The sequence below is a fragment of the Botrytis byssoidea genome, assembly GCF_014898295.1.
Source record: "Botrytis byssoidea strain MUCL 94 chromosome Unknown BBYS_026, whole genome shotgun sequence".
NCBI classification, from domain to species: domain Eukaryota; kingdom Fungi; phylum Ascomycota; class Leotiomycetes; order Helotiales; family Sclerotiniaceae; genus Botrytis; species Botrytis byssoidea.
In genome coordinates, this window is record NW_024065867.1 from 257462 (window position 1) to 282304 (window position 24843).

The 24843-nt window shown below is 41.5% G+C and overlaps 8 protein-coding genes across 8 annotated transcripts; 3 read left to right on the forward strand and 5 right to left on the reverse strand.

The window, feature by feature from the left end:
• Positions 1-172: 172 nt before the first annotated feature.
• On the reverse strand, positions 173-1470 carry EAE97_010207 (uncharacterized protein; the record flags this gene model as incomplete). Its single annotated transcript, XM_038880722.1, has 2 exons — positions 173-1087; positions 1144-1470. 2 exons carry the CDS (start codon positions 1468-1470, stop codon positions 173-175), a joined length of 1242 nt encoding a protein of 413 aa, XP_038728432.1.
• Positions 1471-2205: 735 nt separating this feature from the next.
• On the reverse strand, positions 2206-3660 carry EAE97_010208 (uncharacterized protein; the record flags this gene model as incomplete). Its single annotated transcript, XM_038880723.1, has 2 exons — positions 2206-3314; positions 3369-3660. 2 exons carry the CDS (start codon positions 3658-3660, stop codon positions 2206-2208), a joined length of 1401 nt encoding a protein of 466 aa, XP_038728433.1.
• Positions 3661-6804: 3144 nt separating this feature from the next.
• Positions 6805-8378, forward strand: EAE97_010209 (uncharacterized protein). Its single transcript, XM_038880724.1, has 2 exons — positions 6805-7855; positions 7911-8378. The coding sequence occupies exons 1-2, from the start codon at positions 7212-7214 to the stop codon at positions 8110-8112; spliced, it is 846 nt and encodes a 281-aa protein (XP_038728434.1). The 5' UTR covers positions 6805-7211; the 3' UTR covers positions 8113-8378.
• Positions 8379-11466: 3088 nt separating this feature from the next.
• EAE97_010210 (uncharacterized protein) lies at positions 11467-12588 on the forward strand (the record flags this gene model as incomplete). The annotated part of the gene is made up of 1 exon (XM_038880725.1): positions 11467-12588. The coding sequence occupies one exon, from the start codon at positions 11467-11469 to the stop codon at positions 12586-12588; it is 1122 nt and encodes a 373-aa protein (XP_038728435.1).
• A 203-nt stretch (positions 12589-12791) lies between these two features.
• EAE97_010211 (uncharacterized protein) lies at positions 12792-13250 on the reverse strand (the record flags this gene model as incomplete). Its single annotated transcript, XM_038880726.1, has 1 exon — positions 12792-13250. One exon carries the CDS (start codon positions 13248-13250, stop codon positions 12792-12794), a length of 459 nt encoding a protein of 152 aa, XP_038728436.1.
• A 2523-nt stretch (positions 13251-15773) lies between these two features.
• EAE97_010212 (uncharacterized protein) lies at positions 15774-17541 on the reverse strand. The gene is made up of 7 exons (XM_038880727.1): positions 17086-17541; positions 16989-17025; positions 16841-16929; positions 16609-16777; positions 16452-16556; positions 16217-16402; positions 15774-16151 (listed from the first exon to the last, which is right to left on the reverse strand). The coding sequence occupies exons 1-7, from the start codon at positions 17230-17232 to the stop codon at positions 15919-15921; spliced, it is 966 nt and encodes a 321-aa protein (XP_038728437.1). The 5' UTR covers positions 17233-17541; the 3' UTR covers positions 15774-15918.
• Positions 17542-19022: 1481 nt separating this feature from the next.
• Positions 19023-20754, reverse strand: EAE97_010213 (uncharacterized protein). The gene is made up of 4 exons (XM_038880728.1): positions 20032-20754; positions 19912-19964; positions 19702-19886; positions 19023-19633 (listed from the first exon to the last, which is right to left on the reverse strand). Exons 1-4 carry the CDS (start codon positions 20745-20747, stop codon positions 19142-19144), a joined length of 1446 nt encoding a protein of 481 aa, XP_038728438.1. The 5' UTR covers positions 20748-20754; the 3' UTR covers positions 19023-19141.
• Positions 20755-22001: 1247 nt separating this feature from the next.
• On the forward strand, positions 22002-23747 carry EAE97_010214 (uncharacterized protein; the record flags this gene model as incomplete). Its single annotated transcript, XM_038880729.1, has 4 exons — positions 22002-22073; positions 22150-23268; positions 23354-23520; positions 23591-23747. 4 exons carry the CDS (start codon positions 22002-22004, stop codon positions 23745-23747), a joined length of 1515 nt encoding a protein of 504 aa, XP_038728439.1.
• Positions 23748-24843: the final 1096 nt, after the last annotated feature.

Below are 24843 nucleotides of genomic sequence, written 5' to 3' on the forward strand. Positions count from 1 at the left end.
AGATCATGCTGATACCTCCACGTGTAGAAAGTAAGCAAGTCCAAATGAAGTTACAGTCATACCCTTATTCAATCAATCAATGATACCATCCGCGACAACAACATTTACTGCAACAATCTCCAAGCCAAAATATCACTAAATTCCTTGACCCAATAATTTATACACGTATCTCTTAATCATCGGCCGCAAACACTGTCATAAGTCCAGTTCTGTGGTACAGATCTATCGCCATATCCAATTCTGAAGAGTTCTGTGGTATACCAATTGAATCATATGAGTTGCTATAAGGAGATATCAGGTCTCCGTCCAGCTGCGGGATCTGATCCACATTAGCTGCAAAGGGACCGAAGAAAAAAATTTCGAAATTTCTCCTGGTGAAGTAACCCTCAAGAAATGCCTGTTTCATTCCAACATCGGGTTCGTTTCTTACTAGACTAAGATCCAATCGCCTGATGAATTTCATAATTGCCGTTAGTTGAAGGGTGGTGATATCTTTTTTGTCCTCTCTCGCGACCAGAACAGTCCCCACATTCTTATGCCATTGTGAAGGTATTTCACCCCACGTCTCACTAAAAGGACGTGTATCAACGTGAAGAGAAGCACAGAAATCGTTTCTCAAGTGATCCTTATCGAACATAACATCTCTTCCCGCTTCTCGAGGTATTCTTTGTATTATCAACGGAATCTCCATCAATTGTGAGATACTTGTGGGTTGCCCCTCGAAAATCGGATGCAATTCTGGGACTCTGGTGACCACAAGCTGAGTCTCTCCTGAAGTCTGCATATGATCGCCCATACATCTAACGATTACACATTTCGAAGTATTGAAACTTGACTTCAAGACTTTGTGCTTCATCACTCGATTTCCATTGCCAATCTGTCTCAGCAATCGTATGACTCTGGGGAGGTCATCCAGTGAAACATCCTGTACAGCTGCTGAGTCAACACCAGGCTTCCCTGTCTGGAAAACAACCAAAGGTCCAGTCCAATAGGCCCCCCTCGTGAAAGATGTAACGCTATGATTGAGCTTTTGATTATCGTCTCGGCAGCCTCCTTGACAAAGGACATACGACCATCCCAACTTCGGCTGGTTCTTGATTGTCAGCAGAATAACAATTCGACCACTGCACGAAGATACCAAACCTTTGATTTCGTGGAACTCAGCGAGCGAGAACCAAATGCTCCATCATCGGCGTTGGGATGCAGACAATCTGGACGCCGAACCCATTCCAGTGTGGGATCGAGGTCAACCGGAAAATAGAATGCGAGGCTATGATCTTTTGAAGGGCGTGGACCAAGGGATGTAAAAGCTTTACAAAAACTTTTGTGAAAAGACCAATCCAATCGCTGACACTCTCTGGAGCAATAAATGATGGACTGGCAGGATCCACAGCGTCTTATTGAAAAATTCGATTTGCAACAAAAAGCGCAAGTGTAGAGGGGAATGGGGGTCCTCATAACTATCGTCATGATGTTGATAAGGAGAAATAATAGTAGGCATATAAAAATAGGTGATAAGCTGAACTTCGAGATATCGATGTTGTGTGGAATTATGAGCACCAAAGGAAGAGGAAGGAGATTGGGAATCCGAAAATGTCTAGTGAATAAGATCGACGCGAAAATGAGAGGAAAGAGTTCAACACAAAAGGAAAAAGAAAGTCAATACAACAGGGCGAAAATTGACATGATATAAAGTCGGTATCATAAAAGGAAGGGTCGAACCCCCCTAAAAACATCCGAAGAAGAAATATACACAAAGAAAAAGAGACTCACTCATGTAGCAAGAATGTTCTGGATAAGATATCGCCTAATATACAGCGCCAATTTAAATCCTTCCAAGTCGGATTATTTGAGGAATGAATGATGAGAAATCTACTTCAAATCGCTGGCTGGTGCATTTCGAAAATTTATTTTACTTAAGAGCGGCATTATGAATGAATGACGTTTGAGAAGAGTGGCAGTTTGATAGCTGAATTTATTGATAGGCGAGCAGTGCAATTAATTGTGGCGTGTCTCATGTTTGAATTTATCTCGCTAGAGTTGCATCCAAAGAAAGGGGTACAAGCAGGCGAAGGGTCAAGGCTCACTCACGGGATGCGTTCAACTTATCCGATTTCTAAAACATCATCAATGCTTCTACTGAACTGCATGGCTTGATGAACAGCTCATATGAAGTGAGCTCTACAAATTATACTATCTTCTCGTCTAATAATCATCCCAAGCCCTTCTAATGACAGGCCTAGCTGGATCCCACGGTCCGTGGATTTCATTTTTATATTTCTGCAATCCTATCAGCCACCAACTACATCCACCCATAGCTAATCCTGTTATTAGCGTCCCTAAGACCACCCCAATCAATCCACTTTTCCAATCCCATGCTGATCTACCTGACTGTGGCAATACCAATCCTACGCCACCTCCGGCACCAAAGACGAGTAATAGAGTCAGTATTAGATGACCACGCAAAGAGTGCAAGCGAGTATAACGGCGGAAAACAGGAAAAAGACCGAAAACTTCGATGGAGAAAAGTGTAAGACTAAAGACTTGTCCGGTACTCGGAAGGCGTGAAGCCAGTACGGTGGAGGCCATTAGAGCAGCATTAGTACTCAAACTTGCGGGAATGTTTTTGTTCTTCGTGTTTGATGGTGGATAGCCAGATGAAGATGAAGGAGACGGGGTGGCATAGTCAAAGAAGAATATATTGATTGTAAAGAGGAGGAATGACATTGCCCAGATCGAGTCTGAAGAAGTGGACCTAGTGAGAGATTTGAGAATGGGAGAAAGGCCGAGGAGGGTAAAGTAAATTAGAAGGGCTGATTTAGCAGTTGAAAGACGGAGCGATGTGCGATGAGAGAGTCGTGAATTATGTGGTGTATGAACCGGTCGTGTCGGAGGTGGTTGAGTTATATTGGAGGTAGTAGATTGAAGAGATGTTGTTGATATCGAATGGGAGTACTTTGGCCCATTTACAGCTGTTGCCAATAAATTCGGCGTTGAACTTGTTGCAGATACACTGTGAGAGAAAGGCTGCGGCGGCGGAAATGCCGGTCGAGTACTTTCTTCCTGTCCCACCCATAGATCCCATAAAACCCAACCTAAAAAGGTAGCGATAGAGCCCCAGCCAACCACAGAAACCGGAGAGACATGTTTATCATATATCCCAACAAAAGAAACAATGAATATTATGACGGAACAAACATGTTGTACTATGACTGTGGAGTCTGCTACCAATGGCCAAAAATCATAAGGCTGAAGACGTGGGTTTCTTTGCAGATGTTCGAGAAATGTATCCTGATCCGTGTAATTGTCTGGATCTATATCAATTGATCAGTATTATCTTTCATTCGCTGAATTGAAGCGTGCCATACATGATTGCTTCACCCATAGCAGTTTTTTCCAAGTAGTTTTCCGTCTTCTGGTACTGCTTTTCGTTCTATCAGTATGTCTTCCTCTACTTCTTAATCTTCCAGCATCCCCATTTGTCATGCGCAATTGGTTGAGAGTGGCAGATGGTCTCCGAGGTGGTGAGGCTTGAGATATAGCATCTTCTGGTGCGAGATGTGACCTTTCGTAAGGTATAGTTCGAGCAGATGCGATATTGGGTGCTGTCGAACTTCTATTCAAGGGGGGAGCAAATTGAGGTGCCAGTGGAGGCACCATGATTGAGAAGGCTGTAACATTTCAAAGTTGATATCTGGTTAACAAATTGTCAGCCTTGAGGATTGTTTTGGGATGCTATCAAGGTCGGTTCCGGTTACCGTTGTAGATGATGAGCAGCGTGCTTACCTAAAAACACATGATAGGAATTTGCATCATACGAGTACATGGGTGAGTGAATGAATGATTTTCTTTCCTTTTCCCAAGTATCGAATGTTTGATTCAGACTTATCTACGTAGGTATGGATAGTTGATTTGTTGAGGTTGTAATGGAGCTGCTTATCCGAATTCGACCCAATCAACTTCTTGTTAGTCAATTAGAATAGAAGATCTTGATTCCTACCAATCCATCCATTCCCACGGGTAGCATCCTTCCTTCACTTCCTGTAAATGAAATAATGATACACACCTCCCTCTCTTCGGCTATTCACATAGCTTGCTAGGTACTGAACGTTATGTTGCTTTAGAAACTTGTTATCTCCTATTATTAGACCTTCGATTACCAAATCATGGCAAAGGATTCATCAGATTATCATCTCATCTCGTCCGCGTCAGAAAGATCCATCAGAATAAGCATATTCATAATCCTCATCTCACTCGGCACAGAAAAACTTTGCAGGGTTAAGTCAACGAGGCGAAAGCTTACATTGTATTAGCAACGAAGTAGTATTACATATCATAAAACATTCTCACGTATGTATGTAGAGTAAACACATTGATATCGATCACATTTGCTTCTCTGTACCTTTCTCGGGGTTTCGGTCCTATTCATCTTGAACGATTCCTTTTCGGGGACCTCGTTTGATGAGCAATGGATGGATGGATATATCAGCACTAATTTGTATTTCACCGAGGGCAACAGATAAAAAGTTTCAAGAAGCGCTGGAATGACTGTTCATTAGACGAGCTTTCAGGGATGCCGCTCTGTACCTTAATCATCTCATAAATGGTGGTAGGACATGGAGGGTAGTATCAAAAAATAAGCTGTTTTCTCCTGGAGCCAGACAAAGGCGCAAACAACCTTCCATCGTCATTCCAGAAGGATTCATGGTGAAGGTTAAGGACTGGGGGCTAGTGGTCCTGCTGACTACGACCCCGTAAACGTAGCCGAAAGACGGTTACAAGATGATCTTGAGATCAAGTGTCGAATTCTACCCAATTCAGTGTTCTCCCGTACTCCATGACCTTGGCTCAAAATGCAGCCTGCGATCTGAACCCTACTCACGAATCTTATTAATGTTCAGAGTTTGTGGGAGAGACATGAGTTTTGCAGGGGTTTTGGCACACTACCGGTACACGGTGTACGATGGATGTATGATGAGTCGATGCCGGAGTCCTTATCTTCAAAACAGAAGAGCTACAGGGATTCCGGATAGATTTACTTGCTATGTGTACCTGACGATCGTTTGACTATGACGAACAAAAGGTTATGGAGACTGTGTATCATTTACCGTTGAATCTTAAGATATATGATATTCAAAGCAAACTCTGCTTAGTCAAACGTTAATCTCGCGATAGAAGCATTGAGCAGAAGGATCAAGCAAGTGAAAGTATATACAGAGTAGGTAGCGCAGGATAATCCCTCAATTGCATTGAGTTGTTATTATCCTTTGCTACGCCCAAATGCCAAGAAACCCGTAAATTAAGGGAGCTACCCCTTCATCGACCAGAATAGCTCGTGTAAATATCCTCATGGCATAAGCAGGACTAGAATTGTATTGGTCACCTCGGGATAGAAAAATTATGTGCAATTGAGGGGAAAATAAGAGATTTTCGACACTTTACTTCGTATAATAAATTGACGATGACACTCTTTGAGACTCTGATTGAGCAAGCAATAATCTGCTCGTATAGCACCACATGATACGATGTCAAGCCCGGTGCATTGTGATAGAAGTCACAAGAGACAGCTATCTACACAGTTTTGTTATCAAGGTAGTATGCCAAGTAAAGTACATTGCCTAAGTATATATATCTACGAGAATGTTCAGTATCGAAAACATTCCCCAATGGTTTGATCCAAGATACAAATCATCAAAAGTCGCGTGGGCGACGCAATGACCACATCTTAGTATTATTATATTGTACAGTGGGTACCAGTAGGTATTCACGAGCCTCCCACCCTACGAGCCTACCTAGGTACGAGCAGTGACCTCCACGCAAGGATTTCTATGGACCACCAGTGGACGCACTGATAGGATACGAAGAAAAGTGGAAGAGGAAGAACTATAAAAGGTCTCCCCCATAATTGGTCATCCCACTACTCATGCAAATCTCCACCTTTCCGTGATTCTTGTCTTGGTAATATGTTGGTTACGAGGAGCGCTGTCTATCGCTCCAGTGTTATTATGAGAGAGAAGGGAAGGTCGAGCAATGTCGAGAGATGGGATGAATATCTAAGTATATCTTCAATTGTTGGAGGAAGGAATCTTGCTTGTCTTGTTGTCTACCTAGGTAGCTACTACTTTGTACCGTACAAAGAAAGCCACGAGGGCTTATACTCTCAGTCTCAGTCTCATTCTCATTCTCATTCTCAGTCTCAGTCTCAGTCTCAGTCTCAATCTCAATCTCAATCTCAATCTCAATCTCATTCTCATTCTCATTCTCATTCTCATTCTCATTCTCATTCTCATTCTCATTCTCATTCTCATTCTCATTCTCATTCTCATTCTCATTCTCATTCTCATTCTCATTCTATCAAGCCGGACAAAACCCAGCCCACATCTCACCACCTCACCTCGCCTCGCCCTCGCCTCGAACAATCCAAAAAGACAAAATCATTCACGCCCCATCACCCCCCCATGTAACCTTAACTACCGACGTATTAACCATAACCATGCCATTTGTTTACCCTTGGAATTACCCATGAAAATCGCGCAAGGACCCTGAGGGGCTGAAGCTTTTTCTTTGCCAGCACCCCCAATATGGAGTTTTAAGTTTTGAAGGATTTCTACCAAATTAGCATTTTAGAAGCATGAAGTGGATGGAATTACCCCATGTAACTCTAGTCCCTTGTGTAAAGTCCCGAAGATACTACTGTAAATTATGTAATGCATGTTTATGTTGCAACTATTGTTTTTGCCTAAGTGTGAAGAAATGATTGGCTATAACACACACCACCTGCGTGGTACGCTACTCTTTGATCTAAATACGAGAGTTTCCCTACCTCACTTCCACCACCTCTTCGTATTCATTCTATCGACTTTTATTTTCAATCTTGACTTCCTGCTCCAGCCTTTACATTTTCATACCTCAAGTATTGATCGATCGGATTAAGCTGTGTTCGGAACAATCGAAGATTGAAGATTGATCTACTCACGTTTGCGGCATTCCAAACGTCTCGCGTGTGACAAACTACCAAAGCGTCCTAAAACATCGGAATCACTTGCCATTCACAACGAGGAACGTTTTATTCTATACGACTTCTAAACATATATACCCACCTCACCTCACCTCACCTCACCTTACCTCACCTCTTCATTCAAGATATAGTCAATAATTCACATCGTAATATTTCTATCCATATCAATCGCATATCCACATCAATCGCAAAAATGCGACCATCATCACCGCTCTCGCTCCTCCTTTTCCTCCAACTATCGACCGCAATCCCAGTTTCTAGAGAATGTTTCAATTCTCAATCTTGCGACTCACTCCACTTCGTCAAATATGACCCTTCGCTTTCTCACCCCAAGCCCAGCGATCCCCGCGATCCCCATTTCCCACAGCATCAAAAACTACCTATCCCAACATTTGTTAAACCAACAATTACCTCCCCTTCGAATGATGAATATTTTGCGGAAGAAGGTGCTTTCGACAATGCACCTACGACTCCTTCAAAAGATGTCTCCGCAGATGAAGCACTTTCTGCAGCAACACCACTCAGTTCGGCATATCTCCAAAGTCTGACGAGGACGAGTGACGAGGATGAAGCGCGACCAAGCATGCCCACTTCTGCATTACCTAAATTGCGCAAAGAAGATGCGAAGAAATATTGGGAGGGGGAAGACGGAGCGTTAGGCATCAATGGAGAGAAACCAGGATGTGGAAATTCCAATTCGTGGCCTGGGACTGCGGTAGGATATCGAAATCGCTTGGCGCATTTGGAGATGGGACGAAGAAATGATTTTATGGTTGTGGGAATTGTGGTGGTTTTCCTACTCGTGGTTTGTGTATTGGAGTCTGTAGAGAGGTTTGGGTAAGCTCCTTTTTTCTACCCTCTTAGATTTGGACTTCGGCTAACATGTGCGTAGAAATCGAAATTCGAGAAGAGGAGAAATCTTTTTGGAGGATGATGAGACTTATGCTTTTATCGTTAAGAAGCCGAGAGAGTTCTGTCAGAACGAATCTGTATTCAATGAGAAATGCGCGCAGGAATTGGAATACAAAGAATATAAAGATGATGAGACAGTTGTAGCGGAAGATTTCAATACAAATAACGAGAGAGAGAGCTGAATTGAGCTCGGGCGTTAGCTTTTTTCTTGTTCTATATAAAGGTTGATTGGATAATGGTGTTTGGAACCTGGCAGTGGGGGGCATTTGATTGTGGAAAAGAAGCACAATGGGCGTTTTAAGCATGTGTTTACGGCACAGGATGATTTTTGGTCAAGAATTATATGCTTGATGAAGGACGAATCTCTGAATCTCACGTTTGGCGAACATCGCAATTAGCAACGGCAATCAGGGAGAGAAGAAAGAAAGAATAAATAATGTTTAGAAAATTCGTGAGTCCATGACAATGCTGCTGATCTGCATGAGTCCCGCATGACATTCAACCCGAGTCAATTCACTTGTTCTGTATCTCTCGTGTTTGATATAAGAGAAAATTGTCACTTTCTATTCTTAGTTTTACACAAGAACACGATGCTTGTGCAGTATTAAATCTACCACAATTTAGATATGGGAAATTCTAGCATCGGACGGCTTCTGATTCACAGCAGTCCAATTTCTATTGAAAACCAGTGCGAATCAGTTCCATTCATTTCATGCGGGAGCGTAAATGTATGGAGTCTGAAGTTTCTTGCTCCCGAGCAGAAAGTTTTTGCTGCCGTCTTTCTTTCTTTCTTTCTTTCTTCGTATTGTTCTCTGTCTTTGTAGATCGTTACCATAATCTCGTCGTCAGTGCAGTTGATTTTCATGTAACATGTTGTTCTATGATCCATAAGCTTCCTCGCGGGAACTCAATTCTTATTCTTCCCCTAGACAATGTTGATTGCATAGGTAGGCAGCGGTCTTAGTTTACTCCCAGCTAGCTGGGCATCTGGCTCTACCTCCTATGGACTTGTTTTCTTTGTTGCTTATTTCCTTCTTGCGTTTGTTGTTGAGATGAGGATTTCGAGATTCCTGAAAAACATGTGTTTGAAGGGAAAGTCGCATGATTATATCATTCGGATTGAGGTCAGAGAAGGGGAAATTTTCTGGATGAACTTTTCATGCGTGGGATTGTAGACGTGATCTCTTGTTATTTAAATGAGTTCGTTTTAAGTCTCAACAACGATTCGCTTCTCTGTTGATCTTGTTTTACCAACCTTACCTGAGCTGAATTATAAAGGATTGGCGAATTACCGTCAATGTCATTATCGTTCCCCATCTGGACCGTGATGGCGAGATACAGACTTTATAGAAGTGGCTGACGTTATCTAATGATAGTATCCTTGAATTGATGAAAATGAGACCAACCGTCGGAAAATCTACCTTGATCGCTATAGTTTGATTCAAAGCTTCCTCATGGTGTCCGTTGACATGTGCCATACCATCCATCTCTTCTTGTCCCAGAGCTGTCCCCTGTCTAATGTGCCTCCGTCATCGTGGTCTGTATTTTCATCTGCTTGGGGCCGAGACTGATACATTTCTGTGCACGTCTCTTTTCTTCTTACCGTGCCCAGAAATTGTAAAAATGAAGATTCAACTACCGGTGGAATAGTTCCCAATGTAAGACTTTAATTTTTGGGGTTCTAGGAAAATATTTATCTGTACATTCATCAAGTACCTTTATATCGTTCATTTTTCATCATTGCGTGAGGTAGAGTTTGCGTATTTCATTTGCGCTTATGAAAAGGCAGGGGAGAAGACTGTTTGCTCAACACCCTTCCAATGTTTACTATAGTAGTAACACGACAAGAGGTTTCACGCCAAGCTTGACTGGTACGTGTATTTTGACTGACCATAATAGCGGAGGGGCATAATGCATGGCAGGAAGAAAAGCCTCTGGTCTGATTTTGTTATATTGATTTTGGTATATTGATGTTGTGGTAGTATGAAGTCTTCATGATATCCTCAATATGGGTGGACTAGTGTTGAATCTCAGTTGAAGCTACTGAAAAGTGGAAGAGATTTTGTATACTCTTGTCAAGGTTAGTTGTTAGAATAGTAAAAGTTAGCCTTATAGTCGCTTTTACTCAATCAAGTCTTTTGTAATATATTTGAACTATTGAAGGTATTGTCGTTAGGATCTATGAGAATTTGTTGAACTCGGGTATCTCCGGCAATGTTTAGTAATTGTCGGGACATCGATCATGTGATCAAAGAGGGCACTGCATTAGCTAGCGTCGCGCTAGCGCTTCCCTATATCAAGTGCTAGCTTCTCATAGATAACAATGATCAAGAACGAATACAACCACAATAGACTAAAGTACTTACACTTATCAACCAAGTTGATACCAACAGTAATGTATGGATAATAACATCGATAACTTTGTTAATGTATTACTCGATATCACCTATAAACTACGTAGTAAAATATTTATTACGCTGTATGCTAATGTGAATTTCTAATTAAGGCACGTGATATACTATGGTATAAGAAGATTGAATTTCATGATCCGGTTCCCATAGTCATACTAAATTGAAGTGAAAGATTTATAGAATATCTTTATTCGATCGTTCGATCGCTTATTTTGAAGCTTTCATCTTGCGCTCAACAATGGTCGGTGTGAAGAAAGAAGTAGGACGCCGAAGTTTTGGGAGCTGACTTTCATATCTCATTAACTAGAGTTATCATGCATTCACCCTTTTTGAGCACACTCGAGATCCTCTCTACTCCGAATTTCAAACATTGATCGTCACTCTTGTTTTTCGCCTCTCACAATCCATTCATCTCTAGAATATACCGACAAATCGTCAGAGTGTCGACTAATCTCAATTCCATAGGTCTCTACTAGATCTTCCTTCGAGTGTCAAGTATCTCAAAAAATTGATTGACACATCTGTCCAGGAATTGAATGATCAACTGATACAACGTTTGAGTTTCATTGATGGAAGTTGCTTCCTATGTCTTTGTCCTTGATCGAGATCATCGTTATCTAGCGCGTCTACGTGCAGTATAGCCTGAACCTGGAGTAGGGTGGCAGAACGTATTTCTTTTGTTGTACGGAATTTTCCATATCTATGATAAAGAAAATCATGATGAAAGATTCTCAGGTTGTACTGTATCTCTAGTCTTAATCCTTTTTGAGTTTTATTTAGTACTTATTCAATAACACATGTCTTGTTTTCAGTATAGATTTTGTTGTGTTTAATAAACAAAGTCATCAACAAAGATATTTCAACCTAGTATATTTTTTGATCGAAATGTTCGCGAAACCCCTCTTTATCATTGAGTGTTGTCTTATTTCTTGTTCTTAACTGCCTATTTATGTGCGTTCTTTTTAGAAATCAGAATCCGACCAATATCTCAAATCAATTCATTCCCTCCGCAAATTGTTCCGAATCTGCTTCACTACCTCGTATCACCGGTTGTTTAGTCTTCCTGTTCAATTTCGACGCTAATATCAAATCTGAATATTCAAAGCTCACATTAATTCAAATACAATGGCTTGGCCATTGACGGTTTACGAGCCATTCGAGGGGAACACGAAAGAAGAGTTTAACGCGCACGTGCCCAAGGAGCAAGAGTTTTTGTTATGCCACAACTGTGGATGGACCGTATATCATCAGGTACATTACTGGTACGTTAGTCACATCAAGGTCATGTGCAATGGAGCCAGGGGCATTTGGTTTATTGGCGATGATTATATCTTGAAAGAAAGAGCCATTTTGGAATATGGGCGAGCTAGCGTCATGGGCGCTGATGTTTCGATCTCCAAATTTTTGACCGAAAACTCTACTGTACCTGTAGTAAAATACATACACCATTGGAAAGACAGCAAGAGTCATTTCACGATGGCCGAGAGGATTCCGGGCGATTCGCTAAGGGTAGCTGGGAATAGTATGAGCAAGGATGAGATACGAGTCATTGCCAAAGAAGTCGTCGAGCATCTTATAGAGGTGCGCAAGTTTACATCACCAAAGATAGGAGCTCCAGACGGTTCGAACATAAGAGATAGGGTGATAAGTTCTAATGAGAGGGTACAGTTCGTGACGGATGATTTTGAGAAGTGGTGGACTCGGGCAAAACTTCGGTTGTCAAAGGAACAAACTGAACGGTGGAACGACGTCATCAAGGAAATATATCCTATCAAAGGAGGACCATACGTGCTCACACATGGAGATTTGGATGCGAGTAACATAATGGTAAAAGATGGGCATCTCACCGGTATCATCGATTGGGAAGCGGGGGGGTATTTGCCAGAATGGTGGGAGCTAGTAGCGAATAGCGTGATGTTACCGCCCTTATGGGGCTTTTGTTTTAGAGAGGAATGGAAAACTCAAATTGGGCCATTGCCAGAGGAAGAAATCCAATTTGCCAGGACTTTCAAGAATTTCTTCAAGGAATACTATCCCAGACAAATTGAACCAGAGCCGTTCTTCGATCAAGACTCTTATATCAAATGTCCCAATTACAGTCGCTATCTGAAAGAATCAAGAGATGGATTTGCATCAACCGTTCGTCAACGTGAGAGCCGTAAGAAAGAAGCTGCTAAAGAAGAGATTGCGGCATTAGCGGCTTTGAAAAAATTAGGCTTGGATGAAAAAGAAAAGGTCACAGATTGAAGATAATTCATAAATAGCCGGCGTTAAAATGAACAATATTACTTGTGAATTCTTCTATACTACCAAGAAATAAAAATCTAGCACTCTCTCATCTAATTCAGGGAGCACGCTAAGAGCATTAGGTGCCACAGGTAGAAAAAAATTGCTTGATATATTCAAATCCATCGTATGTAACGTTTAGAGCAACAAGCACTACAGTTAGATCAATTTGACAACCAATTCTCAACATGTTCTCCCTCGTCTCCTCCCTCGTCTCCCCCCTTATCTTTTATGTCTTCCAATTGTTTCCACTCAGCAATCCTCATATTCTTCCTGAGACTTAGAGCTACAACATCTGGTACAACAGAGACATTCACACCTCGCGAATGATCTTCACTAATCACAACTGAGCATTTAATCCCAAACACCTCGATCTGGACCGCCATACACCTGGGGGTTTTATCCTGCTCATTCCCATTTTCGTCCAGATTAAATTCTGATACATCCGTCCATAACGGTACACGCTCTTCATGATTTATGGTCGCGATTTTCCGAGTGTCTTCATGCTTGATAGTGATGCGTTCGATGGTTTCATGGCCTGGTATGACACCCGTACACCTTCCACAATGCGTTGCTAGTGTCGGGTTGTTGGTATGACAGCAGGGGCATGGGTTTCCCTCCATAATTGTGGATAACGACATAAAGGGTGAATGAATCAATTGAAGAAAGTAGATGATAGCGGCGAGAATACAAAATCACGTGGATTGAGGGCTAATTCGAAGTTAGTGGGATGAACAGGGCCAGATGTAGAGAGCATGCCGATAAGGGTTTACAGCAGAAAACCCTTTTAGCTTGATATTGAAATGGAAGAAGAGAAAGGATATGAAAGAGTTGTATATCTGCCTCGGTTGAACTTACTATTAGGATGTATTTGGAGTTCGATTCTTGATCGCCTGGTTATCCTATTGGGATGTTTTTTGAGTTTAATTCTCAATCTACTGATTATCGTTCTGATTGACCTTTATATCTATGAGTGTTATCACTGGTATTGTCGTTGTTGCTATTGAAACTGCTGATCTAGATATCTGATGAAGAGCCAGTCTTGAGCAATATATGTCATGAAAAGAACAACTGCAAATGTCGTAACTCATGATGCAGAAGTCTTCCAAGCCTATTGGTTCTATCTCTAAACATTGGTACAAAGGAATCTGAGCACAATTTGATGAAGGTGTTGAAATGTCAAGACTTGGAAATAAGGTTTCTCTTTTGATCTGATGCTTCATAATTTGGAAGACAGTTGTGAAGAATCTCAAGGCTAGACAGTGGCGTATCATGTTATGGAGTTTGAGACTAAAATCTTTATCATGATTCAACATCAAATTGACCGAACAAAGAAATAAAATTGAAGCTAGGATTAAAATATCGAAGAGCCCTGAACTCAACTGAATCGAGTGCTTGGCTATATGTTTCAGCCTCAGAAAAAGACATCCTAGACCCGCCACATGACGACTATTATTGTCATCAGTTTGAAATCTTTTCGAATCATTTGGTCGGCTTGTCTCATAACAGCAGGTATTATGGAGTTGGAAAGAATACCTGGAGAACAGTTGTAGAATGAGAGGGTTTTAATGGGAGACTTGGAAGCACCGGGTGGAATATTATTCATTTTTTACATAGTGACTCTTGAAATTGCCACGTTCTAGAGATCAATAACGAGCAGAATAGAATAGAAAGGGGAGCAAAACTCTTCAACTATCGGATTATTCTATGCCATCCTGATAATATACGCAGAAACAACGTACTCCCCTATCGCCATTACATTACGTAGATTACTAGACCAATGTTAGTACTATAATTACACGAATCCTAAAGATCTGGTAAACCATGTCTCTTGACTTTGCATGCTCCGTAATAGGTTCTACACATCTGGAATATCGCTCGCCACCAACTAATTGAGATTGCATGGAAAAGGAGAGTTAGGAAAAATATAGAAGGAAGCCTAATAAGAATCGCACATGTTGATATGAAGAGGATGTTGTGCTTTGGAAAAGCTGGTGTCTTCACAAATGAAAGCAGGAGGGCATGCTCATGAATGGAAAACAATTTGACTCTCAGCGGTTGCCATGAGTAGTATATCGATACCAAATTCGGCTGGTAAGACTTATTGGAAAGATATCGAAGGAAAGATAGTATTCACATAGGAATCTGGAGTTCCCTGTTTGGCGTAGAAGGTGGTTAGTAGGTACTGATTGGACTGATTGAACTGATTGGCAAGAATCAGGCAGTACAACATAGAGCAAGGTTCAATACGCACTTCGAAGAGTAGGTAGGGAGGTAAGAAAATTCCATTTTGATATATATCATTGAAAGTAGTCCGTTTCCGTGGTATTAATGCTAGTGTCAATTTGTAAGCTATATTTCACAAAGGTAATAACTACATTTAAGCTCCTTTAATCGAATAATCAAATGATAAACTATACCCTAGTCTAAAATCAATTAGTTTATCTCTTATTATATTTAGAAATCAACAAAATATAAGAATTTCAGATAAACATATAGACATAAATATTTGTTTATCAAAACCTAAACTTTCTACATATAAATAAAGAAAACGTCTAAAATATTATTAGATTCTTTTTATGATACTTTTTTATACATAACAATTAGAAATAATAAAAATTATATCAATTTTGCCTCTTGATTATCTAATTAGCGACAAGCAGCTTATAAATATTGAGAACCATTATATTTAAAAAGCATAACTTGATTATTTTTAATCTACTAGAGATAACTTGTTATTACATCTACAAGATAAGACATGTGGATTCAATTCCTATTGTGAAAATCCATAATAAGTCTACTAAATTACTTATTAATATTTTATTAATTAAGATATATCTTAATGACTAATATATATATAATAATATCTTTTATCAAATTGATTTATAATAAAACAGAACCAAATAAAAACATATAAAAGATTATTATTAATTGATTAAATTCGATTGATTGTACTTTCTTTTTATTATATAAAATGATTTCATAGAATTCGATTTAAATCGATCTTATTTATAAATATAGATTATACTAGAATTTCATTATGAACTATATAAACCTAGGATATTCTTTAAAGAAAACCTAGAGAAAACTAAGTAATTTAATTTAAAATAAGCCTACCTCTTATCAATTGACTTCAATTCAACTCGAATATATATATTCGATTTATCCCTTAAGCTTAAACTGACTAGATCTTCTACTATTATTATTATAATAATAATTATTCTTATTATTATAAAACGTAACCTCTAATACCTATATACAAAAAAGACCTATAAACAGCAAAATAATAGTTTACACGGCGCTGACCCTTTCACTAGGCGTCTTGTTCGAATTTAAGTCTTCAACGGAACCGAGACGGATATCACCTGTCTTACTAGTCGATGAGGAGAAAAGATGGGTAAGTTGTGAAAATTGGCGGCTATATGTGATAAGCTCCAGGATTGGACGAAGTGTGGGAAGACATGCGCTTAAGACACCGACATTGGTCTCAATGATGGTCCAGTAGTAGGTTGGCGCATAGAGCCCTAATCAATAGGTTAGCTTGCTATAATTTGGCCTCGGTTTAGCTTCATTGTACGAAACAACATACATGTGATATCCGGCTGGGTATGACTGGAATATAGGAAGGCATAGATTGTGGTCAAAAAATGAATTCGAACAACGCCGACGATGCTAACCAAACCACCCAGACAGAAGATGCCGATGATCAGGATCTTTCGTGAAAGAGGCATCTGTAGCTTCTTAACTTCATATGCCGGTAAGAATAGTACCAAAACTAGCACACGGGTGAGTTTCTTGTTCGGTCGAGACACAGTATGACTTACAGTCTGTGGCGACGTCTGTCGCCAAAGCAACAGTAAAGAGGATCTCTTGATTGACACATTTATAACTTGTCCCCGTCCATGGCCCCGCAATTGGCAAACACGAGACTATTATGTTAACTGAGCATAATATAAAACGATTGCCAAGGAGAATACATACACATGAGCGCAAATGTAAATGTTAAGATCCAGGCAACATTGACTCCGATCATAATCCAGGTCACTATCTGGAATCTCGGAGTGCTAAATATACGTTTGTACATCAGAAGAACGCTGATTTTAGTCAGTCCCACCGCCGGCCATGTAAGTAGCTCAAGCGCGTATATTGTCTGTCCAAATACATTTAGTTATCTTATAACATACAATTTGTCTAGATAGCAAGTGTTACATACCTTAGCGAGGACTATAGCAGCCTTAGGATTGAGAGGGGTTCCATCGGCATTGAACTCTGAGTGACTACCAAGACCGCCGAGCTGGGTCACTGATGAGTTGCAACCTGTCAGAGCGCTGATGAACAGAAGGATTCATATCATAACTTACTAATAAGCATATCTATTGTTACAGCAAGCCCGAGTATCTACCACCTCGCCGTTGATTAGAAAATAATATCGATGATTGAGATAGTAGGATATCTTACCAGAGCTACCAGAATGGTCCAGTCGTCAGATCCTAATTTTTGGCCTTTAATCCGACGAGCCCAAAATCGAAGTACGACAGCCGCAATAGCTATGATGGAGAAAGAGATCCCCAACCCCCATATGATTGGCTGTTGGCTCTCGGGCATTTTGAGAATTTATGTGGGAACTGGAGGAACTTTCTGAACAGGAACTAAACAGATAAAACTGCGAGAGGAGTAAAATCAGGACTCTTTCGAAATGGTAAGAGTGTGTTGCAATATAACTCCATTCGATATAAGAAGCAGATGTAGATAATAACGCCGAAGGTCCAATAACACGAACCGAGAGAGATGATTGAAACATATAAGGTATTTCTTCATCACACTTTCAACCCTGCTGCCTACTCCAATTATACACTTTAATTTCATCTCAAATGCTCAAGCAGGAATCCCACGCCACAAGAGTTGATGTATACACCGTCTCATGGGTCAGAAGATACGAGGGGTTACAGTTGAGAGTAGCAATCGAGAGCAGCGTTGCAATCGCGTGCAACCCCTGCCGGATAATAAAGCTCATATAATGACCATACCCACGCTTGCAGGGGCGAAAATGTAATTGACGGGCTATAAGGTACGCGATGGTTCCCCTCATACGCACTGTCCAATCAAAAAACCATGCTTACTGTACTCGAAGGAATATCTTCACAAACACAGATACATGGTTATAATGCAAATGTGTGCGCTCTCATTTTTAAGTTGTCTACGCACCTGAATACATTTCAATTGAGTTTTATACATCAAGTTTAGGATTGGTTAAATTTTGAACGCGTGGTGGAAAGAAATTTTACTGGATGGAAAATGATGTTGTGTAGGTAGGTAAGGAGTTGAGGAGTGGGGGCTGTGATAAGATGGAGTAAGATATCAGGGATTTGGCAATCTAGTGCAATGCAACTGTCTTACGCGCCGTGATGAGGCCGCTAAACTCATCGTGACAAAGTTCAACGTTATAAAAGATGAGACTACTTATAATACTGCTGCTATATAGCTAGGCAACAAAAATAACGCCAGGAAAATCATTTTAAGATCCTTTGGAATAAGAACCTGTGTACTACAAATTAGTGGGGGCGATTTTGAGATCGCGAAGATCATTCTGCCTCCCGTCTCAGCTTTTCTTCAACCTTGAGTTGCACCTCTTTTCCACAACGGAACCGCATTTTCTGGCAGCACACCGAGGCTTGGTATTACCTCTTAAAGAGAATGCCGGTCGGAGAGCAACGCGCGGCGTGTTGAATTTGTTTGTTGAGAAGTGGGAAGGATACAGATCCTGAGACCATAAACACTAGGACTTTTATTTCGACGGTTGATGATGCGATGAAGATCTGTGGCTAAGAATATGATATTACTATCTTCATACATCTTCGATAACAATAATAAGGGTTAGTTTGAATACACAAAATCTAAAACGTCCTTTTTTGGTTTACCGAATCCGTAGAGAAATCCAATAAATTTGACGGATTGGACGGATCAATTAATAAGTGGGCTCATCAACAAATTATGTGACCTATTCTTTCACGAACATTTTGAGGATTTCCACGAGCCCGGGTTCTTTCCCCCCAAGTGGGGACGCTATGGGCTCTACGAATCCACAGAAGAATTAAACCAGTAATTATCTCGGCAACATATCTTGTGGCAATGGTAGATCTACCTGCCCTGGGCGATGGTATGCAGCTGCTATGATCAAGCTGATTGTGGCAAAATTATTGCAGTTATTGCTCGATTATGAGCTCTCGTTTCGTCCTAACCAAACGAAACGACCACGGGACGCGAAGTGGCTACACCATGGTACACACGGGTTTTGAGCAGAAGATTGTTCTCAAGAAGGGTTCTGGTGCCTAAAGGTTTTTGCGCCAAATTCTTTCCAAACATTCATCTTGTCACATAAGTCAACAACATCGGGCTTTTTATGATTCATATTCCTCTTTTAAAAACTATAAACTCCCTCCAAATTTTGTATCTATTTGTAGATAGTCCTATATACTCGCGGCTCTTGATTGTATCTTTCTACACTGGCTATATTTTAACACGACAGTGCCGCAACAGCCATTGCCGTCGTTACCCCACAATTCCCAATCTTCATGCCATTCGTTCCATACTGATACATCCAACCGGCTTCCCAGCTTCCATCGTCGCACTGCAACTTGAGCAAAGCGCAGCGATCTTCTTCACAATCAACTCCCATCTGGATGCATGTAATGATACGCATGGCCAGATCCAATGCGTTACCTTCTAGACCAAGGCGCTCACGCACTCGTGACTTCAAGAGTGGTCCTAAGGTCATCTGCAGATGTGGATCACTTGATGAGCGGAGCAAGCGTCCAATAAAGCCTAGACAGCAATCTGGAGAAGGATAGTAACGAGTTCCTTGTATGTAGGAGCGATCCAGAAGCATTGAGTGTATGAGCTGTAGTGTATTTTCGAACTTGTGGCCGCGATCATAAGTGTAAAAGCAAGCGAGGACGTTCGCGCTGACAATAGGGTCAACTCGCTTTCTATCACGGTCGAAATACGTCTGTTACGTTGTTCAGTAAATTAGTTCCAGCTATTGTTACCCTACTGTATCAGTGCCCGATGACTTACCTGGAAAGTACCGTCATCGTTGACATAATCGGCCATGGTGTCCAGAATTGATGAGACAGTCTGGGTCGATAAAGGCCGGAGAGCTGTCAGAGCAAGTGACGTAGTGTCAAGATCATCAGGGAAAAAACCTCCTGGGACAAGTACTGTTTCTCCTAAAGATACATCTTCGTTAGCCGCTGGATGTGCTTTGACGTATAAGAGTTTTCTTACCAGCAAAGAAATTCCACGTCTCTTTAGAACCCCAACTGAGATCTACGAGAGTTCTAATTGCAAGTATTAGTCACCGAGTTATACCGCACTTATTTCCATGGCTCGAAAATAGTGACTTACTGATCTTGCAATGCATCCATGATCAGCAGCTTTGCGAAATTGTCCGCGAAAGTAATTCCGCTCACAGTGATTGAGTCACATTCGTTCCCATTCTGAAATAGATACCTCCAACCTTTACTGACTGGACTATCGAATAACTCAGTTAAAGTTTGTAGTGTCGACTCTTCAAACACATATCCTCTAATGCCCAATTCTTGTGATGCATGCACATTTTCCTCCTTGTCATCAATAAAAGCTACGTCATTGCCTCTCAAGCCGATCTGGCCCAGGACATAGCGATAAAACCCCAGCTCTGGCTTTCTCATTCCTGCCGCTGCTGAGGTAAACACTTGATCAAAAAGGAGCCAATCTAAGTTTTTTGCGAGTTCCTCGAAGTCCTCTTTGCCGACATTTGACATGGCATACACCCGAACGCCAGGATCCTTCCTCAATTTACGAAGAAATGCAACGATGGCTTCATCGGGCTCCAGAGATTCACGTGCTTGGGCAAATGCTTCAGCAATCTCAGACGCCGGGATGGAGAATTGACGAGAACTCAGCTCGTAGCAGACATCTCGGGTGATTTCACCACGTTCGTAGCTGTACCAGACAGGCGTTGAGAGTAATTCTTTTAGTTTTCGAGGTGAAATTGTCGTTGTTGTATTGGCCGACCATTTGAAGAGGACATCTCCAAGGTCGAAAATGACCGCTCGCGGGGGGGCTTGTAGGAATTTCATTTTTCACACAGTGTTACATAAATCACCAGTAGTACGAAGGGGACGTCAATCTATATATAGACATGTATTTCTAGTATTGCGCCGCTTATCGTACCCTGGGCGGCTAGTTCATCTTACCTACTAATAGAAGCAGCCAACCAACTTCAAACAACCAACCATCCACTCACTCCTGCGATTGGACTTGATATTGCTTCGTTAGAGTGTGACATCCTGATCTGCTTCGGTGGCTTGAGGAGCCATCTTGCAGGTTCTACATCGCCAGGCATTCAATTCTTACCTGCATATTATCAACTCTTTTCGTCGTGAACATGAAAATGCTTGCCAGTAAGCATCGACATTAATGAATCCCAGATAACAGCCTAGTATTGACCGATACAGTGGATCACCATCTTCACACTCGGGGAAGGCTGGCAGATCGGGTAATGCTCCGGCGAAATCTGACGTGACCGGCACTGTAGTACTACTACGCTGACTTCACCTCACGAATAGGATCGACTAAAATGACGGCTCTTGTTTCTCCTTGTTCTTTTATATTGACGGCCATGGCCGTGGAGGTTAAGCGCTTCGCGGCCGCTAGTTCAAGCACGTGGATACCCCCAGCAACGACATTCATGAAGAATTCGCATGAGGCTTCCCGAATAGGGTTAGATTATCACAAAAAATCTGAGATGGCGGAATAAGCTGATGGATCTCGCTGATCAAACCTGGAAACTTTTATATCAAGAGCATTTCTCTTTTTAAGAAAAAATGGGGGCTCAAATGCAACAATGGGGGATTGGACAGAAGCTTCAATCTATGCCTCGGTATCCCCCACCTTTATTATTCGAGAGACTCGGTTAACTTGCAACTACATCTTATCTGAGAAATAGAGTTACATCCGGTCTTGGGAATTATGAATGGTATCATCATATGGAAAGTAATCATTCCTCCGCCGTTGCATATGCACATATCAAATATACAACGCATGCAGGTAAGCACACCTTGAAACTCCGTCCATGGATTAGCTTAGCTGGGATTGCGGAGAATAATTCCAAGTAAGATGAAAAAAGCTAAGGATAGGTGAGAGTGGCGATCTCTTTAACCAGGCCGCTTGATCAATTTCTTTGAAACTTTCCTCCTATCTCGTTGTGGTCAATTCATCCGTTGGACTCTCTTCCTTCATTCCTCTCTTCCCTTTCCCCTCTTCATCCAGACATCCATTTTTTGCCTCTCCTTGTGCCTTTTTCTACGTTTCATGACATCTCACTTTCAGAAATGGAGTACAGCCAACTCTTGTCACGCCTTGACCTTACACCCACGGCGATAGTTGTGTATTTTGTCTCCTCGGTATTTGATTTTCACATTGAAGCTGGCCTCGCAAGGCAAGCAAATAGTTCAACTCTAACATCAAACTGTTACCTAGATTGCCCTCCTTGTAGTAGTTAAACTCATTTATAACATTTACTTTCACCCATTGGCATCATACTCTGGCCCGCTTTACCTCATTGCTTCGGATATTCCACTGGCCGTTCTCTCACTTCTTGGCACCAGTCAATATCGACTCAAAGCCGCTCACGACAAATATGGTGACATTGTACGCATTGCCCCCGGTACTCTCTCCTACATCAAGCCGCAAGCCTGGAGCAACATCTATGGATACAAGCCAAACGGTGGAGGTGTAGCAAACTTCCCGAAAGACCCGCACTTCTACAATGAAATGATGCTTGGTAGGCAAACTATTACGCTTGCTAGTGACGAAGAAGCTATTCCAATCCGGCGTTCATTGAATAGTGCCTTCTCACATCGCTCGCTTCTCGAACAGGAACCCATGATGCAACAGCACATCGGGCGGCTTATGGAACAATTTGAGAAGCAAAGCGCCCATAGTCGTTCAGTAGATGTTCGCAAATGGTTCACCTTTTCTATGTTCGATATTAATAGCGATTTTGGCTTCGGTGAAGACATGGGCTGTGTAGAAAATGGTGTTTATCACGATTGGGTGAAGTTTGTCATGGACTATTTCTATGCTGCAACGCTCCTCCACCAGTGCCATAAATTCTGGCCTCTGAGTCGCTTGCTTGCTCTTTGTATTCCAGAGTCTACGAGAAAAATGCAAGTGAACCATAACGATGCTTCATTAAAACGTGTCAGAAAACGCATGGGAATGGACACGGATCGTCATGATTTCATGCACTACTTCTTGAAGCAGGCTAAAAAGGAACAGCTCTCAAATGAGGTAATTGAGGCCCAAGCGACAGTCGTTATTCTGGCTGGTAGCGAGACTTCATCAGTGGCGGAGACTGCGGCTGTGTATCACATTCTGACGCACCCGGATATCTACAAGAAGCTTCGAAAAGAGATTCGCAGCAGCTTTGCTAGCATCGAGGACATCAAACTGCAAGATGTGCTGTCTAAGCTGCCATATCTGGAAGCTGTAGTGCAAGAGACTTTGCGTATACATGCTCCTCTTGCTAATGGGTTTACTCGTTGGGTCCCGGACAAGAATGGGGCGATAATCTGTGGTCAACATGTTCCACGAGGAGTAAGTGAATCTTTTGAAAACCTTGATACCTCAGTGCGGTATTTTTTATTATAATTGACACCTATTAACAAAATCTCACTTGTAGACTGTTGTTACGATTAATCACTACTGCTCCAACACATCAGAATCCAATTTCCGCGACCCTATGAGTTTCATCCCAGAAAGATGGATGGGCGATGCAACCTATACCAACGACAAAAGGGAAGTCGTACAGCCATTTTCCGTCGGACCACGAAATTGTCCCGGCCAACAGTAAGTTATGAAAAACGCCACCTTCTGAATACGGAAATTTCACAATTAACCTTGATGTATCGCGGAACAGATTTGCACTTTACATTATCAAACTCACACTCGCGCATCTAATATGGCGTTTTGATCTGGAATTGGGCGAAGGCACCAAGAGCTGGGCGGAGGGCCAACGAATCTATAATGGTTGGATTCAGCCGGCTTTGCCTATATTGATGACGAAGAGAGCATAATTCAACACAATCTGTCCGGCAAGAGATGGATATAAAGATGGGGACCTTGAATAGAAAATAGAAAAAATTGTTCGAAATCAAAATACTTATCAATCCTTCATTCACTTCACCCTTCCCCGTATCGTTTATACTGAAATGGCAGAACAGACATTTGCAAATTAAATTTAGTCGTTGAGCCGCAGTTACTATGCGCAAAAACACGTGCCGGTCACGTGACTTGCCTGTAGCTAATACTTATAGATTTTCTTTGTGTATTGCAGAAGGAAGACGACTGCTCAGTTGTCATCCTATTTACTACATAAGATCTTCCCAGAGCTTCGCAGAGCCTCCCTCCCTTATGTAGACGCTACGTTTCAGCACATCCACAGTATATGCGAAGGCTTAGTCGATGACCCTACCACCTTCCACTGTTTTACGTTACCGACACAAAGCTGCCAGGCTTTTGATCGAACACACATAACTTATAAGCAAGTGGATAAGATGAGATTCGCTTATACGATCGTCAAATAGCGCGCTTGCTTGTATCAAGGTATCTCTTCAATTTCTATAGCACCGGACATGCCCTGATTAGGTTAAGTTACTTCGCTGCAATTGGAGCGGGATTCAAAAAACTCACCATGTATCCTTGTTTCATTTTTGAAAGCATTGCATTAGGGAAACGGACGAGAAACTATTGAGTGGGATTTATGCATGTATGTATGCGGCGTTCGCTTGTGGGGGCCAGTGCATTTCGTGTCGTATATGTGGGGATTGAGGATTGGGGGTTAGGTGGGGTTGAATGGTGGCTAATTTTATCAGGGTGGCGAGGGTGGTAGTCGTTACCAACATAAGCACTATACGAATTCGACACACTCTTCCAGATTTGATGATGTGATGATATATTGTATGTACAGATGCAGATTTAGCGCTTCTTTATCAATACTACTTCAAGAAAAAGGGGAATTAGCTGGGATATTGTTGGAACGGAAATTCTGCGTAGTATTTGTTGATATGATAACCTTATGTTGTCGTTGTGTTTGCTCGTATAGTTGGCGAACGGTTGGCATAGAATGATATTGGGAGTGGTTTGTGTATATTATAGGAAGGTGTAGTTTAT